The following is a 20815-nucleotide window of genomic DNA, read 5'->3' as shown; positions in this document are numbered from 1 at the left end:
TTTTAAATGTTTCAATGGAATGAAAACAACATAACTGTGTACAGTTGAATTGCCTCTGGGTATTAATATGTATCATGAAAACATGTCTTTTTTCAGCCAAGGCATCAGAGCTCAGAGTGTAGGACATGGTGCTCAGTGCACAGGATATGGTAATGCTGATGTCAACTCTGTGGCTTACTGTTATAATATGTATGACCCACATATATGATCTACAAGTAGTAAGACTATGAAAGATGACATGGAGGATGTCTCCAGCTCAGTTAATATGACAGCTCTTCAAAGATTACACATCGTCCTCGCTGCCATTATGTCAACATTATAAATCTAATCAGATGAATAGCCAAGGACAGGTAATTCATCTTCATGAAAATGATGCAACAGTGGATAGCATTCACAAATGACATTCAAATGAAATGATATGTCAATCAGTACAGAGCACTGGAAGTCAGCAGCTGGGCACTTTATATTTTAAAAGATCTCATCTGAAAGGGTTATGACAGACAGCAATTGCTCCCATCTGCAATGTGCTGGAAAACAATAATATGTGAAAGAATGTTAAAGAAATTCTGCATTCTAAAAGTAGGTCTATATGAGTAAAGTTGAGGAAAGTTACATTACAATGAAAAGCCTCATATACTAATTTTAGGGGATGTGTAGTGTTAACAACATATTTGCTAGGGCAATATAGCTTTTGTTACTGCAAACACAACTGAAATGTTGTTGGGATGTGCAAATGTCAAGTATACTACATAAACCATTTTTAAACAGAGTGTAACCATTTATTACACTCTGTTTAAAAATTTGAAAAGATGCTGTTTGAATCAAAAGTTGAAAATATACTTATTAAGATTGGTTCAGCTTTTGTTTTACATCCATACTCCACAAAAAAGTGCTATGGTTAAATTCCATCCATGCAGTGTATAACAACCAGATGCATGTGTTGAATAATATGAAATCTATCCTTGTCTTCATACACACCTTAGATTTCAGTTTGAACTGAAAGAATGCTTCATATTAAACATCTGTTTTGAGGGATTGATCTGAAAAATAATCAGTATAATGCAGTACTGATGTTTCAAATATATATTCAAGGCTATGTATGATTTTGCACTAAACCATTATTGGATTTTCTTATAATTTTAAAAGTAAAAGAGCCCAAAAGCGCGCTTGGAGAAAAGCTCTATTTGGTGGAGATGGAATCCGGCAGCATTTCTGCCTGCGAAGCTTTAACTCAGAGAACTGTTAACGTGATAGGCCTTTTATACCATGAAACAAATGGCAACAGACAAAGGTTTACAACGCTGCAACATCAACCTATGCTCCCAATGCAAATCAGAACCTTTTGATGCTAAAGGCCCCTTTGTCTGGTGGTGGTTGCCAACTGCCCACTCCCAGTTGTATTTTACAATTGATGGCTGTCGCCTGCCTTAATCAATTGCTCTTGGCTCCAACTGTAACGTGGCGCCAGAGATGTGGAGCTTCCTTTGTAACTATGATAATAAGGCCATCAGGTTCAACAGTTCTCTTATTCTGAACCATGTCTGGTCAGAAGTTACTATAATCTTACATTCCCCCTTTGATCATAAAAAATATGATCACAAAAATGAAGAAATAATTGTAAGAAAATACATGAGGAGGAAGGAGGAAAAAAACTAACAAACAAAAAAGAAAGAAACCATAATATATTGATATTACTCATGTACACAGCCTAATACTGAGTACAGGCACCTCTACTTACAGTGTAAAATAAAAGAATATGATTTTATGATGATATGCAGATACATTGAAAGGATGTACAGAGAAGTGACATTGCTGGCATGGTGGATGATCGCATTCCACACGCACCAATGTTTTGGCTGTGTGGGCTGCTGTTCAATGTTTGGTTGGTTATGCTTCCACCCATCTGGAGAATTTGTCTACTATTACAGTACATCCTGAAACCTCCCACACTTAGTCAGGGTTATGTGGTCCATCTGAAGATGCCAAAATGGACCCAGTGGGGCTGGTGTTCCCCCAGCAGGGGTCTTAATTCTGGTTCCAGGATTGTTCTTTTCACATGTGACGCAGCTTCTTCTCAGTGCCGCTGTGTGCCCCCCCCCCCCCCTTTGCGGCTGCTAGGGCTTCTGCTAGGGCATTGCCTTTGCCTTCATTTGTTGTATCTTTGTGTGTGCTTTTACCTTTAGTGGTCCGGTTGTCCATTCTACTGGTGTGCCAGCTGCCATCATGAACCTTCTTTTTCTCCACAGCTGTCCAAAATTGTGAACAACTTCGCACCCATATCTTGAGTCTGTATAAATATTTGCAGATTTGTCTTGGGCTAATTTGCATGCTTCAGTCAGGGCCTTGAATTCTGCTTGTTGGGCTGATGTACCTGGACGCATTGATCCCTTTGCCAAAACTTCTGTGTCTGATGTCACAGCCCATCCAGCATTCCTTATTCCTTTTCCACAGTTGATGACCCATCTGTGAGGAGGACCAGGTCAGGGTTGTGTAGTGAGATTTCTTTGATATGCTGATCAATTTCCAGAGTGGTGGCAATCTCTTCACACTTGTGGTAATCTCCATCAACCTCTGCAGGCATCATCATTGTGGAGGGACTGGACACACTGGCTGTCTCAATGATGATGTTGCTTGCTTCCAGCACAGCCAGCCAGTTTTCCCATCTACTTGCTGTTACTTGTGAGACTCTGTGCATTGTCAATAGGGCATGTACTGCATGTGGGCATTTCACAACCAACCTTTGATCCAGCACTAGACTAGAAACTAGTCCAACTGCCAGATAAACTGCTTGCACTGCTCTCAGACAGGACCCGAAGCCCAAAGCCACATACTCCAGTTTTGCTGAGTAGTAACCCACAGGCCTCACCCCCATGTTCTTGTACCAGCATTGCTGTCATATACCTGTCTCTTTCATTCACAAACAAAGGTCTTCCTATGTCGCGTACTCCTAAGGCAGGTGCTTCACTTAAAGCAAGGGTCTCCAACACATCGCTCACGAGCTACTGGTAGTTCACTGCCTATTTTTGAGTAGCTCACCAAAAGCTTCAAAGTTTATGTACAAGAAAAATCCAACAACAAATAAATGCACCCTGGAAACCTCTTCCCATTTCAATCCAATCAAATACACAGATGTCCCACCCCCCTCCAACACAAAATGATATTAGCTGTCAATCAAATAATTTACGCTACTGTCAAGTTTGTCAACACGTCGTCACGTCAGTTACGCTGTAGGCTAGCTACTGAGGTAGCTACTGAGCTAAAGCAAGGAGTTCGGTGGTGTTAGCAAGCCGGTTTAGCTTATAAAATAGCCAGATTTATGATGAACAAAGAAAGTGGCCAGGCCAAAAAAAAAAAGCTGAAAACATGCTATTTCCATGAGGAATGGGAATGCGAGTTTTTTTTTTTCAACGAATGTGAAGGACAAGTGTGTGTGCCTCATCTGCAGTACCAGCGTTTCAGTCGGTAAAAGATGCAACCTTCAGCGCCACTTCAGGGACATTCTAAACTCTTAACGTGAAAAGGCTTAACGTGGTTTAATGTTCCAAAACAGCGATCAATAATCACCAAATTTCTCTCTGACATGTCTTGTCATAAACGCTTTTACCTGTCAAAAAATCAAAACCGAAATCCTATGAGTATGGACGTTATCTTACATTAAGCGGTTTCCTCTCTATTGTCGCCCATTATAAGAAAAAGGCTTAACGTGGCCTAATGTTCCAAAATAGTGTCCAATGATCACCAGATTTGTCTGACATCTCACGTCAAAAACACAGTAACTATGACTCTGAAGTGAATTTAAGATGTTTTGATGTGAGCTTGACACATTGAAATTTGAAACATATGGATACAGAACATACATTTGGCATGCTATTGATGTGAATTTAAGATGTTTTTGATCCAAAATATGAGCTTTGGATATTGACATTTGGTACATGTATACACAAAAAGTAGCTTAATTCAGCTGGTTAATGTGAGTGTTTTGATATGTTATGTAATACGTGTGAGTAATATAAGACATGAGTAGCTCTCGGCCACTGTCATTTTTTCAAAATAGCTCTCAGATGAAAAAAGGTTAGAGACCCCTGAATTAAAGCCTTTTTTCAGCCTCTGAAATGCTGTCTAGGCTTCCTCACTAAAGGAAATGTCTTCTCTGGGATGTGGATTTCCCTTTAGGAGGTTATATAGGGGCTGAGCGATTTCATTGTATGAGTCTACCCAGGATCTGTTGTAGTTGCAGAGTCCCAAGAATTTTCTCAATTCCTGGAATGTTGTGGGTTCAGGTGTTTCTCTGATTGCCGGTCCTGTGTTATGGTCCTTTCATCCTTGGATATCTGCTGTCCCAAATAAATGACATCCTTCTGCATGATTTGGGCCTTTTTGAAGCTGGCTTTGTGGACCTTGGAGCACAAGTAGTCTAGCTGGGCTTTGACATCCTTCTCATGTTCTTGTTCAGTCTCTGAGGCAATCAGTACATCATCCACATTTTGTATGATTTCTGATGTCACGTGTGGCGTGTCTGGAGATGTCAAGTGTGTTCTGAGAGCTTCATGGTAAATGGTGGGGCTGTTGTGGAATCCTTGTGGCAAATGTGTCCATTGATATTGTTGCTCAGCAACAGCTAAAGCTAGCCAGGTTTGAGACTCAGCTGCTAGAAGCACTGACCAAAAGTCATTGGCCATGTCTGTGATAGTGAACCATTCGTGTTCAGGTATCAAGCTGTTAAAGATGGTTGCAGGGTTAGCAAGCAGAGATGTCAGCTTGTCTATACACTTGTTGGCTTCTCTATAGTCTACTGTCAGGCATCATGTGCTGTTGGCTTTCCTTACAGGCTAGAATGGACTGTTGGATGCACATGGGTTTTGACTAGAATGCCACGTTTTTCTAGCTGTTGGACGATGGGGAGGATACCCTGAATGGATTCTTTGCTGATAGGATATTGTTTAGTACTAGGTGGTGCTTTTCCAGTGAAGGATACAGGAGGCATTTGTAACAGTCCACAGTCATCCTTATCCTCTGACCATATGAGATGATGCTGCATGGCAGTCTCCTGAGCTTCCTCAGATTCCACATCACCTTCCCATCTTCAAAGATTAGTGAAGAGTTTAATTTCAACAATACATCCAGCCCTAATAAAGGTTGTGTAGTTTTTCCTACCCAAACTTCAGTTGTTACTTTGTGAGGTCCAATGCACAGAATAATGGGTTCTGATTTCCTCAGGGTGATGTTGTCACCCCCAGCTCCACTAGCTGTTATGTGTTCTTGGCTTAAGGAAAATGTCATTTCTCTAGCAAGTGTTGTGGGTATAACAGTCAGTTCGGCTCCAGTATCCAGTAAGAAGTCAATATCACACTTGTTTATTTTTGTAGTCAATCAGCCTTTTGATGGACTGCCGCTAGCAGGTGCTGCAGAGAGGGGTGCTCTAGTTTCCCTGTGGCTCAACAACATTTAGAAGAGTTTGTTCTTGTTCCGCAGTTAGCAAGAAACTTTTTGTCTAAATCACTGCCATCTTTGTTTTGGTTTCTGAGCCTTATTTTGCATTCCTTACTCCAGTGTCCTGGCTTGTGGCAGTATCGACAACGTCCATTTCTTGTTTTGTTTAGGTCGTGTCTCCTGCCCTTCTCCATTTCTTTGTGTTCAGTTCCAGGTTTTTTGTACTTCAGAGCGTTAGTTTGTAAGGCTCTGATTTTGGTGTCCTGTGTTCTTTCAGTTCTTGCTGACCATTCCACAACCTGATTGAAAGCTGTTCCGACACCATCCCAGTCATCATAACGGACTTTAAGGGCTTTGGATATCTCGGATTTTAGTCCATTCACAAATGCAGTTTTTAAAATCATGCCAGTATCCTTGCTCATCGTCACTTGTGCAGACCAGCGTGCTCCAGCCAAATCTGCTTAAAGCATTCTTCATATTCTGCAACATTCTCTCGTTTTTTGCATGCATGAAGTAATTTTGGCCCAGTTGACTTCCGCAGGTTTCAGTTCATATAAAAAGGTTCGTAAAGCCTCCCATCCTGTATCAACATTGTCTTGAGACTTGCCTACCTTTGTCTCCACACTTTCAGAAAGCTTCTTTTGATCGCTGTCCTTAAGTTTGCATTTAGGATCATAGCAGCATCTAGTGGGTGCAGAGTGTAAATTTTTGGTAAGCATTCCAGAACTTGCCAAGTCTTGCATACTGTTTAAATGCATCTGGTAATTCCTTGGACCACTTATCAATTTGTTCTGGTGTGGCTGGTTCATAAGTCTTACACGAGAGGTATCTTTTCACCTTCTTTGTCACAATGCGAGTCCTTCTCTGGCCGTTCCTCCTCAAACTCTTCATCACTTTGAACTTCCACATCAGTTCTACGGTGTTTGATTACTACAGGAGTAAGCCTAACCTTTTATGAATTCGTAGTCCTTGTCGTGGAGGTAGATTTGACCTGTGCACTGCTGTCCTTTGTCACAGGTGCAGGAGCAGGTGTGTCATTGGACAATGCCTCGCCGTCTGAGCCATCTGAGCTGCTGCCATGGTCATGTAGCAATTCCTCCAGCAAATGGCGGCATTGTTGTTCTTCAATGGCTTTCAGCTCTTTGAATGGATAGAGCAGTTCTGGCTTCCCTTGCTTAGCGTCTCCTTCATGTGTATTGAGAAAGGCTGCTGCTTTATCACAGTCTTTTTGTTGTAGCTGTTTGGAGATTAAGTTTAGCCATTTAGATTTTCAGCTAATAGTCTTTCTTTTTCCTTTTTCTTTTCTTGTAATTGAGAAACTAACGCTTTAACGTTTGCATTTTCCACAGCGATTTCAAGTTTCAGTCTCTCAGTCTCACATGATGTCTCACCAGATGTTGTTGAATTTGCTTGCACAAAATAACAGATCATCCATCTCGTCTGCTGCTTGCAAACATACGCTGCATTTTTCCCCAGGCCTTTTTGATGTTAGGCAAGGTCCAGAGTCTGTCCTCCGGGGTTTAATGTTGTATTTCCATTGGATGTCGTCATTGCATTTCCTTAATCCAAGCCTTTTTTCGGAATGCCACCTCGCAACACGGCCACGCTGCTTCGGGCATTAACTTCAAAACCAATATTTGTCACTTTTCATAGAACATTTAATTATTTCCAGACTTACAGTCAGAAAAGGATGCTCAATTAACTTACAATGCCAGTACAATGCACCATTTCTTAACTCTCTCACAATTACGAAAAGTAACAATTTTTAATTCTATCACAGAATTGAATTCTTCAATTCTCTCACAGCGAAGAATAATTATACAGTATTGAATTCTGTGTAGCTTACACCAACAGTATATAATATATAATCTTACACCATGTTATTTTCATTCATTCCGCAGAACACACAGAATAAAGGGGGAAATATCTTACTTAAGTAATTTCAGTGCAGGTCATCTACATAGGTAAAGGTAGGTCAAGGTAAAGAGATGGAATTCTGTTTGCAGCAAAATTTCAGCTCTTCATAAGAATTCATTGTGGAGAGAGGAGTGTGTACAAATATTTATCACTGTTGTTTGTGTAATTGGAAAATATTTTTATTTTTCCCTCTGTGGATATGTGTGGTGGATAGAATGTTGTCATCTTTAGTCAGTTATGTTGTCTAGGGATGTAACCAATCTGTCAATTAATCAACTGTCAGTTACCAGTGCACATGTTTACGGTAAAATCAAACCATTGACAAACTTTTATTTAACTTTGACTTCAGGCATTGCTTTTAAATGACTGAGTTCTGTACAGTAATGTGTAGCTTGTCCATTTAATTACATCAGTATATTGTTGCCATTGTACAGTAGATTTGTGGCAGATCTAAACCGATCAATACATCCATGGGAGAAGAAGAAAGCAGGATAACTGTTCACAATACAGAACGGTGTTGCAGTGTGGCTCAGTTTATGTGAGTGGGCAAAATTCTTTTAGCTAGACTCAAGCTTGATATTGAGATTTGAAGACATTTATAGTATCTAGCTTATTGTAAATCACCTTACATTTTTAAGCAAAAAGGGCTGATTAAACTGAGTTGCTTGTACATTTTTTCACAAGCTAGCTGGCAGCAGTACATTTGATTAGCTTGCTAACATATGCTAGTTCACTCATTACTCTCACTAGCTATCCTGTTGAGCTAGCTAGATAATAGGCTAGCTCTCTTGACTAAAATGCAAGCAAGTTGCAATGGGCTGGTTAGCTAGGCTCTAGTTATTTTTATATGGTATGAAGAAATGTCATTTTTTTCACAGATGTAATTCTGTGGCTTTCAGATCACATGCAGCAAGTTTGCTATGAGTAAAAATAGTGTACACTTACTGTTAGGAGACAGCTAATTTGGCAGCCGGCAAATATGGTTAGCTTATTAGCATGCATTTTAATTTATTAGTGGTATAACGTTAGAATGTATCCCCAAAAATTAAGGTGCAGTTTCTTATTTGAAACAAGTTAAACTATAAAAAATTAGGCATCTTATCTCATAATTATGAGAAAAGATTTTATTATTACGAGAAAAGATCTCATAATTATGAGGAAAGATCTCGTATTAACAAGATCAGGATCTCGTAATTATGAGAAAAGATCTCATAATTATGAGAAAAATATCTAATTAGAAGTAATAGCCTAAGGTAGCCTAGTTATCAATTGTCCCTAACCTAGACTACAGGATAAGACAGTGGACAATGATAGTGCTATCGCATTTAATCTAATTTTATTTTCTTCTCGGTTTTTGACACTGGGAAATATTAATGTTACTTAATGTGAATGACATTAATATTAGTATGATGTTCAAATAGAAAGCTGGGAAGTACATCACAAAACCAAAGCCAAATAATTCATCAGGTCTTGATGGTATATGCCCAAGAGTAATTAAATAACTAGAGAGGTTGTTTATAAGCAAACAAACAAACAAAACCCATTATGCAGTCACTTGAAACTGATGAAATTTCCCCACTGGTCCCACCATGTGACCATCACAAGAGTAGTCGGCCTATATTTTAACACTGAACCACCTTTTTTTAAACACCAAGTCTGATCAAGACAAGCAACAGATTGTGACTACAGTTGCAGAAATCTGTGAGGTAGTTTTTATAAACAAGACAACACAAATACTGTATGTTAACTTTCATCATTTCAAACATTGCTTAAAAATACCAAACAATTTACTGAACAGTTTGGCCTTAAAATTTCAAATTGCACCATTGATTTGTATCTTGAATAGTACCAATGCCTTTTTCTAACCGGATAATCATAGGGGCTGTAGATTTTATTACAATGACTGTAATGTTGACTTTACTCCTCCATTGGGTTTAATGGCATTTATAAAGCAACAAACTAACATTTCACAGCCTAAGGCCCCACAGTATCCACCAAATCATGCAACAGTAGCTGTACTTTCTGTCAGACATTGACCCCCATTTTCCCCAACCATCTCCCTGGGCTACAGCACCCAATCCTCCCGCTGCACTAGTGCCGGGCTCACAAGGATTTCTCTGCTCAGTGCTCCCCAAGTATTCTCCCATATACCCAGGCAATTCAGCAAGGTCCAACTTCTCACCCCCATGCACCCTGAGCCAACAGCCCCCCCCCAAACTTTAGGTAACTATTTAGCTAACACAAAGTCACTTTTTGTAGTAACAATATACATGATTGATAAATTTTATGTAGCACCTGATGTCTATGTATATACAGTAACTACTTACTGTATAGTGTAGTATATTGTCTATTTCCTTCGTTCCAGTATGGACTATATATTTTGCTGTTTAAGATAGGTTTGAGTCCTCAGCAGTCTTCCTAGTGATGAGTACAAGTTGTGTGAAGTAACCCAATATATAGCTAAAGAAGTATCAAATCAGTGTGCTGAAAAACCTTAGTAATGCCTAGACCAAATTTAATGCAGAGGTAATATTGTGAATTTCTCTTTTTCTGTGACTTTTGCCAGCATTTAACTCAAATGTAAAAACAGTATTTGATGATTTGATAATCAGTTGATGATTTCATTTTCAGCCATTTAATGATAATGAGCAAAAATTATTCTACGCCAAATACAAAGGCAAATCAGATATTTCATGACATCATCAGGACTCCTGATGGCACTTTCCATTAGTCAAAGTAGTTCTGAGCAAAATTTCTCATGGCCATATGGCATGGCATAATTGTTAAACATCCCGAGTAATCTGCCTAAAATTGAGGGGAGTCCAGACCCTCAAAAATATGAAGAATAGGGTTAGACTAATAGACAAAATGACAAGCCCAGCTGGGCTGAATGGCTTGATGTCATCATAAAACTTCTAATGATATTATACAATATTTCTCCCATGACCTTATGGGGGGAATTCTGATTTAAACACATTGAAATGTAGGACATAAAATCCACCCACTTCGATGAATGGTGCATTGTTTTAAACAGAGAATTACAGCAGACTTTCTCCTTAACACCTGTGAATGTCTCATCTGCTGGCCATGCCACAGATGTCTTGTGTAACGTGGTCAAAGTGACATATAAAAAATGTAAAAAAAACACCAGGAAGGAAGCCACATCTGTTGAAGGGACTTCCCCCCAAGAACCCTATCACTGATCTCCACCATAGCCAACACTCTGCCAGCAATACATAAAGCAAACAGGTGTGGTCTCGTGGTTGTTGAGTCCCTATCTTGATTTTGCATTGTAGGAATTTTTCCCACACATTAGTACAAAGCGTAAAAGAAACCAGCACAAACCACAGCCTTTTCACATGTGAAAAAGAGTGGCATTAAATATTGTGTTTTGATGATACTGATGCCCATTTAGCAAATTATATATATGCAAATCATGTATACATAGTGTGGGATGGTGGATACCTCATCCTGCAAGTTACAAGTTGTTGGGCATTCCCCATACATATATAACACTAAGACCAAGATATACCGTTTTGTACTTTCCTATTCAGAAATAACCACAATGACATGGTCTGGTCTGACTCTGCTAACATTACAGACATTTAGTTCCGGGCCATCTAGCCTCAGTAAACATTAGGATCTCACATGTATACACAATACATTTTTACCTTCTTTTTCCTCACCATCTTAATTTGCCTGCCATCTTATGCCATTGAAAATGTTGTAGTCGGCTAAGTAACATTTTGCAGCATTGGCCACTCCCCATATTGAGGTTACTTAGCTTTGTAAAATGTAATTCACACTTTTACAATGGTGAATTAAATTGTATTTATCATCCAAGCTAGAACCCTGCGGCCAATTTATTGGAAAATGGGGAGTTTTCATATTGTGTATTTATTTAAATGTTCTCTGACACAGAAATGCTTTGTTCTAATAGATAGATAGATAGATAGATAGATACTTTATTCATCCCCTTGGGGAAATTCAGGATATGTGTGTAGAGGCAGAATTGATGGAGATATGGCTGTTTATAAGACATATTTTAAAATACAAACATGAAATTGTAATGGGTGTAGACTGCGTTGTGTCTTTGAATGGATGTTATCTGGGTCACTGCTTGGCTAAACCCTTACAGCCAACGTCGTTACCAGTTGAGCTAAAGGCAATTTGCCCCCAGATCTATCGGAAACAACAGTATCTAATACAGTCTCAGGGAGTGACGTAAGCGCTGAAACTGCTTGGCTACCTGCTACCCTACTGGATTTACACAGGGCTCACACAAAATACTCATTTCAGCTTTGCTACAGAATGTGAGTAGAGCTAGGATTTGCGGTGATATAGCAGTTTTAAAACAGTGTTTTCCCAACACGGAAGTGAAATTGGGAGTTTTTGTGCATTGGACTTGCCCCCCCCCCCCCCCCCCCCTTCAAACGCGCTGTCTCTCGCAGTAAGTTTACAGCACGTCTCTCTGATTGGCTCCATTGCAACATACATCGAATATTAATCTGGTTAGAGTGAGGACATACCAAAGACCAACCAAAGGCTCATAATTCAAAAACCATTCATCACAGTACTGAAGACATTGTGAGAATCTACACAAGTGTACCTTTATTTTGATGTATAATTTATACATGTAGAGCCAGTATTCATGGAGATACAGCAGTTTAAAAAGTTCGTAACAGAAGAGTGCAGGCCGAATGGGGTAAATTAGAGCGGTTTTTTAAAATATCGTTTTTATCAAATTTGCAGACATATGGCAGTTTGAAATGTTTGTAACCTTTATATGACACAGGCTCTGCCAGCACAGCTCTAGCTGCTTCCTCAAGTGGTGAAAGGTGTAGCCAAGAAACTCAAACAGAAACAGAGGATTGAAACATCATATTATGACACTGCTGCTAAGAACTCCCATATTTGAACATCAGGAACTGTGGTAGGATGAGGCTTATTCCGGGTGACAGTGACAGTGACAACTAGCACAGTGTCTGAAAACGTTTGCCTCCCTGGTCATTCATGGTCTTTGTAGATGGTTCTCTCCACACACAGATTTTAGAGCAAAGTGGACCTCAGGTAGCACAACAGTCAATCCAGCCACCTCAGTGGAGACACAAGTGCATGAAGACACCAGCTCTCAAACAGAGAATGTGCATGGGTGTTGCAGTGATCACACATGATGCAGATGAGATGGACGCTGGTCTCTGTCAATTTCCAAATAGACATGCACCACACTTCTAACACCATCTGAGAACAAAAAACACAGCTGTCTATTTATACAGTGATAGTGGCAGTGTAGTCACTCCACTGAAACTGGAAAAAAAAATACATTTTGCTGGTTTGGTTTAAGGGATTTACTCATGTCATTTTGTTAGAACTGTTATATTCCTGTTTATTCAAAAACATGGGAATATAACAGAATATAACAATATAACAGAGACAGTAGGAGAAAGAGTTCACCTGTTTATTTCTTTCTTGTAAATGGAGAAATATTTTCATTTAAACACAATATAAAGGTTCTTTGTAGGCATATGTTGTACCCCTCTGGCATCTACTGAATATATGGGATAATGTCATGTTTATTAACAATTGCATGCTGGTATTCCAGCTCTGCATTATAATGTGAATCTGAGAATACATGTACCTTGGTAGGTAACTAATAAAGAACAACTAGTGAAACAACCACTTTGTCTTTTTTGCTTTACAGTATTTTCATAGTATATGCTAGTGCATGTTAAAATGTAACAGCACTTATGTTCTAAAGTCAGTATTCCCAGCCCTTCAGATAAAAACAGTTCTGTATACACATTCTATTTGAACATGTTAATTTTTTTTACAAAATAAGGCTGAATCTTGAAATTTTGATTTAATATAGATGGACTTCATACATTTCAATTTAACATGTGGATATTTGTATTATTGAACTGAAAAAATGAGTAGACAGTCATTGACCCATAGTATTGGAGACTATTAGGACCATAATGCAATAACTAAAAATATTTATATACTGAGTTATGAACACAGTGATTGTGAATTCCAGTTGAAAAGAAGCCAACAAGGGAATAATGAGATGAAAGATGTGTGGTTTATCCTTCATGTTCCAATATCAAATCTTAAAGTGTTCCATAAAAATATTAATTCCTAACTGTGATTTTTTTCTGATAGTTTGTGATAACCCAATGCCAACAAAGCCCTGAGGTAATAAAGTGCAGGATCAGATTCCTGGTTAAGGGAAGAAGTTGAAGTATTCCTTTCGTTTTTTCTTGTGTTTTCTGTTATTTTTCCCCACTTCCTTCTTTTAAATAAAATGAAAGTGAGGGTCATCTCTGTACTTTTGTATGCTTCTCTTAATATTAAGCTGGATTTTTTTTTCCTGCTGCCAGTCTCATTTACTGCTAGTTTACGTGGTTCTAAGGCCCAGTTGTTAATGCTTTATCAATTAAAATTTTATCATTTATATTAACCCCATTACAGTAAAAATGTGATGTGAAGTTCATAGTCCCATTTTAACTCATAAGAGAGCAAATTTTCAACACCCTTGAGGCCTCAAACTGCAGCACCTTTTGAGGTTGAAGATATCAATTATTCTATATTGAAATACATTTGTATTTCATGATAACCTGACACAGAGTGTTATGAGGCCTTCCAGTACACCATGATTATGAAGTACAAGATCCTTTTCAAATACCTGTAGTTATTGTAGACTTTATATTTGAACCTGATTTTTTCTCCCTTTCTTCTCCACACAGCGTTCCAAAATAGCAGTGTATGAAAAAATGTGGTCATACATGAAATCTGCAGAACCCTCTGTGTTTGCCAAGACAACACCTGATGGGGTTGCCCGGGTACGAAAGTCAAAGGGCAAGTTTGCCTTCCTACTTGAATCCACCATGAATGAGTACATTGAACAGCGGAAGCCATGTGATACGATGAAAGTCGGCGGAAATCTCGACTCAAAGGGTTATGGCGTGGCGACCCCCAAGGGCTCAGCATTAAGGTGGGTGGAATAATATAACAATATTGTCTGTGTTGTTATAGTATTCCACCCACCCTGATGTCCTGTGTTGTCATTTCTCCCTTTTTTATTGGTGAACATCACGAGGTAATGGTAGTTTGTTATATTGTGTAAATTATACTATTCATGTGTTTCTGGTTTCTTTCTGTTTTATGTATAACTTAGCTAAACAAGGATATCATAGTTGGTATATGAAGAGTTATATTTGCCTAATCTCTAAGAATGTTTATGTTTCCTTTGATTTTTTTCTCTTTTCCTCTCTTTTTCCTTCTGTCTTGTGTGCCGTCCATTAATGTTTATTGTGGTTTTCAATTCACTAGTTCAGATTATCTCACAAAACTGGAGCTGTCACTTACGACATATCTTAATTGGTATTTGTTTTTACTTTGCCTCTCAGTGATGACTGTTCCCATCTGGCACACTTCAGCTTCGAGTTACATGATCCTTCATGCCACCTTCCCTATGTTTAACATTTCCTTCTCTGCATATCCATGAAATTCTAAACCAATTTGTCCTTTTGTCATTATCATTTTGATTGTTTATATTTACATCACCATTATCATTATGATTCTACATAAGATTTCTCACAGATATACATTTTACTTACAAATTATGTTTTATCGTTTCAAGAAATGCTGTTAACCTGGCAGTTTTAAAACTGAACGAGCAGGGCCTCTTGGACAAATTGAAAAACAAATGGTGGTACGACAAGGGAGAGTGCGGCAGCGGGGGAGGTGACTCTAAGGTCAGCCTCAATGTCACCATAATCGGGTACCATAATGCAGAGTAATCGGCAAGGCTGTTGTTCCTAACCCAAATGGGTCACCCAGGGCTCCATACAGCCTTTCAGTCTTGTGACTTTTCCAGTTATTTGAGCAACTGAGATCAAACCAGGAACCCTTACTTGACTAATGATGGAAAACAAGGTCAAATCATTTTTAGTGACATTGTATATAGAAATGTGTGTAGCTGTAAGTGGCAGATATCAGCAACAGACAAAACAGGGAAATATTTTTCCTCTTTGTATGCATATGTTTGAATATATTTTGTTGTGGCATCACTATTTGTGGTACCAGTCAACATGTGAATACATCTACTGTTCTGTATTCATTCATCAAACTTCTTTCTCAGACTGAAGTTATGTGTTCCTCGTGTGTTTTTTCTGTGTAATCCTCAATCAAATTAAGTAGGCATTGCCCTGCAGCTGTCAAAGATAGTAACTACAAGCAAGCTGCCCAATGGTGATTACATGTTGGGTAAAGTAAACCAGTGTACCCGAAGTATAACAGCATATATGAAATCAATGCACTGAAAACATTAGCAGTGCATACACAAAGGTATTTTCATGAATTGTCTCTTTTTTTTTTTTTTTGCTAATGAATATGTATACAGCTCAAGTTAATGTACAGCTGAATATTTACTAAAGCATTTAAGACCAAGTGCCGTCCTAAGGGTACCATTGAATTGTTAAAACAATGGCACCATCCTGGATCAGAGCCTGCTGAGTCCTCTGTTTATACTTGTAGTTCACAAGTCCCTAATGTTATGTTATGTTATGTTTAGTGCTGTTAAAATTAACACATGAATTATTAATTAATTTGAAATATTTAACGCGTTAAAAAATTAACGCAAGTAACGCAGCTGCATTTTGTTTACTTCCTGTGGCGGCTGACCTATGACCTGTGACGACATGTGCCGCCAAACCGATCCTTCCTGGCTAATGATGGATAAGGACAAGGATGGAGTTTTAGGCTGAAAGTCTCACTTTAAAAAGCTTTCAACTAATAAATACAGGCACCACTCGCAGCTTTACTTCGATCGAAATTGCACGAAGTTACACCATTTTCACCAGTAGGTGGCAATATTGTACAATTTTCATGAATAAGTCTCACAAAATGCACTCGGGAATGAGCAGCATCAACGTGCAGGTTGAAATAATTATGTTTTTACTTATGTTTGGTTTTGCATTTTGTGAGTTGAATGTGTCACAAAGCACACACAAGAAATTCAATAGTTATTACAAAGGCATGCGGTTTAGATACTGTCCAAACATGAAGCTGATGTGTTTTCTCTCTTTAAGGACAATAGCAGAATTGTACATTTTTGTTCAGAATATCCACACACAGAATGCTCTACTGCAAGAGTAGTAAAATATTTTTGTATATTTTCTAGTACATTTCAAATAAAATGTCATGCACACAATAAACACATTTTGGGCGATGAGTCATCTAAAGCCAGGTTCCTCACACCTAGTTGGAAAGATTTCTCAATCAATGTGTCATTACTAGGAAAGATGCTATTAAACAATAGTATTTGAATTTAAATATACTTCCTTTGTGTCGATTCTACATTAATTCCATGATTTTACATTTACATAAATATTCATTATTACAAGCTTCAGTCTTAAGAAGAAAAAAAGCGATAAATCACAGCAAATTGTGTGATTAGTTAATTTTTTAAATTGATCGACAGCCCTAATTATGTTAAGCTCTGGGTCATAGTAGCTCTCTCCAGGATCAGCCAAGACACTGTGTACTGAATATTAGCTATCCACGTCAAGCCCTTGCCTGTCAGACAAACAGTACCTGAGAATTTTCTCCATAGGGCAAGACAGTCAGTCTAGACATATAACAGTCTAGCCACCCAGCACAATTAAGGGAAACTCTCCATGAGTTATTACTGCATGTTTACACTTAATTTTTGTATGTTTTTAAAGATTTGACATGGGACACAAGCACAACTCCTCACTGTAAAAGTCAATTGGGCAGTTTTATGGACTATAGTGGGCGTCCAATTACAAATGCTTGTCTTCTTTCAGAAAAAAAAAGAACAAAGTGGATGTGGCAATCATGTAGATAACGTTTTTTTCAACACCAAAGCCCTACAGCACAATCAAACAGATTGATTTAGCCTTTTGAAAACACTTTAATTCAGAATTGGTTTTCAGTCAGCTAACTCAGTCTTTGTTAAGTGTAGCTGTACTTTAACCATCATCCAGACCATACGTAACACAATGTCGCCCAGCAGCTAACTAACCCAAAAAAATGTTGCAACAGTGGCTTGTAATTATTACTAATGAGTCTTCCACAATGCATTAACAGCAGCTCAACACCATTTTGTTAACTGGACCAAGCAACAGAAAGCACAACTGTTCATTGAGAAAGACAGGCAGAATATCCTGAACGCTGTCTTAGATTACATTGCATTACATTACATTACATGTAATTAGCAGGCATTGTTACTCACAGAGACTTCCAGCACGAAAGAGCAGAAGTGTATCCATTCAAGTTGAATGAACAACAGTGTCAGACCATGCTTACGACCAGTAACACTATTCAAGACCTACCACAAGTTAAGTTGTGCTAATCAGACTAGACGTCCAAGTACACACACTACCATACATCACAGTCACTAGATCACAGAATCCATAGCAGATTGCAATACCTAGCAGGTGTTAGGGTGTGGGGATTGAGATGGAACTGAGATGCAGTCTGAGGAGATGGGTCTTCAGTCTGCATTGGAAGATGGCCAGTGATTCTGCTGTCCTGACCACCATGGGAATTTGTACAGCTGCATTCTGGGTTAGTTGCAGGGGTTTGATGGCAGAAGGTGGAAGACAAGCAAAGAGGTAGTTAAAGTAGTCCAGGCATGAGAAAACGAGGGCCTGAACTGGGAGCTGCATAGAATATATAGGTAAGGGCGGATTCTTTGCATATTGCACAGATTAAGCTGTAGGCAGTGGTCCACGATCCACTGTGAAATATCCTTCAGGCAAGTTGAGATGCATGCAGGGACTTGTGTGTCAGATGAAGGAAAAGGCAGGGAAAGTTAAGGGTCATAAGCATTGAAGTGGTATGACAACCCATGGGAGGAGATGATGTAGCCAAGAGATTGCATGTAAAGAGAGAGGAGAAGGGGGCTGAGTACACCTGCAGGCAGGCTGTGGGGTCTAGACCAGGGTTTGGCAACCTTTACTATCTAAAGAGCCATTTTTGGCAAGAAAAAAAAAAAATCTGTCAGGAGCCACAAAAAATAGCCTATTTGAGGTAGCCTACCACAGCGTATCAGTCTAAATTAGCCTATCAACATTGCTAATAGGTCTAAATGAGCATTCATTCATATGTTTTATCACAAGGTGGCTGTGGTAGGCTATTTATGATTATTTGGTACTTTAACTTTGCATTTCCTATATTTACAAACATTGCGGCGCATGAGCATTAGCTGGTGGCAGAAAGCCACAGTACCAACAGAAAATTGACCATTCTCGACAGTGTGTTTATTGTGTTATCATCATGTAATCTTACATTTTATAATTTTTACATGATCTATCAGATGCATATTAAATAATATCTGTCTACAGTAATGATTCTGTGCGCCTGCAATTACAAAAAAATTGTAAAGGTAACGTGTCCGATTCAGGGAAGACCATATGATTGTATGGGGAATCTGCAGGCTAGTAATGTTACCTAGAGTTAGCAGCTAGGTAGCAGTTTAGCCACATATTAACGGATCCCCAGTAGCCTAATAGTAATAGCGAAGAGTTGTGCTGTCAGGTGTAATATTAATAAAAAATGAAATCCCAATGTGAAGTTTTATGTTTTATCTAAGGCACTTAGATAATCAATAAGTTAATTTATCTCAAAACTAGCCAAGACGCTTGGTGACTGTTAAGTGCTGGCTGACACATGCATTCGGTCAGCTATCTTTATGATGGAAAACCTGCGTTAAAATAAATCTCTAAAGTTACTCGTGATCATGTTGGTGAGAATATATTTGGTAGTATGTGACTGCTACAATGCAAAAAAATATACCAACATTATATAAACATGGTAAAGTTATTTAATAACATTGAGAAAGTCGCGAATTTTGCATGTAAGTCTACGGGAGCCAAAGCCACTTTCTGCCACCAGCCCCCTGTGTGACGACATGGAAGTATTGGTCTATTGTGCGAGACTTAAGGAAAAATCAAAAGCATACGGTTGTTGTTCTTTGTTTACTGTAGTGTGTTCGTGTGTTCATGCGTTATTTTATCGTTCTCGAAAATAATATCACGCAATAAATTTTGAACATCGGATAATGTAAGGATGACTTTAGGCCTACAACAATGATAGCAAAATGTAAAAAATGTTATTCACTTCATTATTTTTTTTGACAAACCTATGGAGCCACTAGAGAGGGGCTAAAGAGCCACGGGTTGCCATCCCCTGGTCTAGACAAACCTAGCCCCAAAAATACTCTACTTTCTATGAAATTAATGGGGACTGTTTACCAGTGTCAGTGACACAGTCTATGATGGGAATGATGTACATATGTTGTATATCAAGGTAAACAAACAGCCTTGAATGTAGAGTACAGGAGGCTACAGTTGCTCAGAGCAAGCTTGTAGGTATTCTATTTTGTAAGACATTTTGGCTCTTCTATTTTGGCTACTATTCTCCTCATCTAGTTCAAAAGTCAACTGCTTGCTTTTCTTTTTCTGTTAATCAAGTAAGAGTTCCTGTTAGATCAAACTATTTAGTACTGGTATAAAAGGTACATACACAATGAGGCTTTTACACCATGAACTATTGCAAATCCCTGTTTATGTATTGCTCTACATATATTGATTCTGTAAACACCAACTTTATGACCTTTTTAACAGTTTGTGCCGATTACTCAAAGCGATATGGGCAGGCCCTGGCACTTTAGAGTAGCTTGAGTACAGCTATTATTATGCCTGCACTCTGTGATGTTGTATTGGCCAGGAAACCTGCTTTATCGCTTTGTAATGTAATAAGTAGTTTTAAATTGAATAACATAAAATAACATAATATAATGTTATTTATGTTATTTCCCACTTGAAGAACTCCTATAAACCTTGCAGTATTGAAACTCAGTGAACAAGGCAGCTTAGACAAGCTGAAAAACAAATGGTGGTACGGTAAGGGTGAATGTAGAGCCGAGGACTCTGGAAGTAAGGTTAGTCACCACAGGTCTTTTGTAATGACTCTAAATTACATTTTGACCTACTGTTCATATCTAAAACAAAAAGAGTATCTCAAAATATCTTTCTTTCTTTTTTAATGATCAAGTTTTGTTTAAGTGTGTATAAGTTTTGCATTCCACTGTATGCAAAACTTTGGGCACCCCTGGGCAAAATTTCTGTTACTGTAAATAGCTAAGTGAATAAAAGATTACCTGATTTCTAAAAGGCATAAAGTTAAAGATGATACATTTCTTTAATATTTTAAATACAGTATCATAGCTTGTAAATGCTTTTTGTAGCCAGCTAAGAGTCTTTCAATTCTTGTTTGGGGGATTTTCACCCATTCATCCTTGCAAAAGGCTTCTAGTTCTGTGAGATTCTTGGGCTGTCTTGCATGCACTGCGCTTTTGAGGCCTATCCACAGATTTTCGATGATGTTTAGGTCAGGGATTGTGAGGGCCATGGCAAAACTTTCAGCTTGCACTTCCTGAGGT

General features: G+C 38.5%; 1 protein-coding gene across 3 annotated transcripts in view; it reads left to right on the top strand.

Annotated features, from left to right (window-relative positions):
• LOC118775541 (glutamate receptor 3-like) overlaps positions 1–20815 on the top strand; it is a 104955-nt gene that overhangs the window by 79160 nt on the left and 4980 nt on the right. The window contains exons 13-14 of one of the 3 annotated variants that reach the window (XM_036525505.1): positions 14091–14338; positions 14987–15101. The exons of 1 other annotated variant lie outside the window; for it this stretch is intronic. In XM_036525505.1, coding sequence (XP_036381398.1) covers positions 14091–14338; positions 14987–15101 — 363 coding nt within the window. The remainder of the gene's footprint in view (positions 1–14090; positions 14339–14986; positions 15102–20815) is intronic. One more of the 3 variants, XM_036525506.1, reaches the window with a different exon arrangement.

This window comes from Megalops cyprinoides, chromosome 3 (genome assembly GCF_013368585.1).
Source record: "Megalops cyprinoides isolate fMegCyp1 chromosome 3, fMegCyp1.pri, whole genome shotgun sequence".
Taxonomy (NCBI): domain Eukaryota; kingdom Metazoa; phylum Chordata; class Actinopteri; order Elopiformes; family Megalopidae; genus Megalops; species Megalops cyprinoides.
This window is presented reverse-complemented; position numbering and strand designations above follow the sequence as displayed.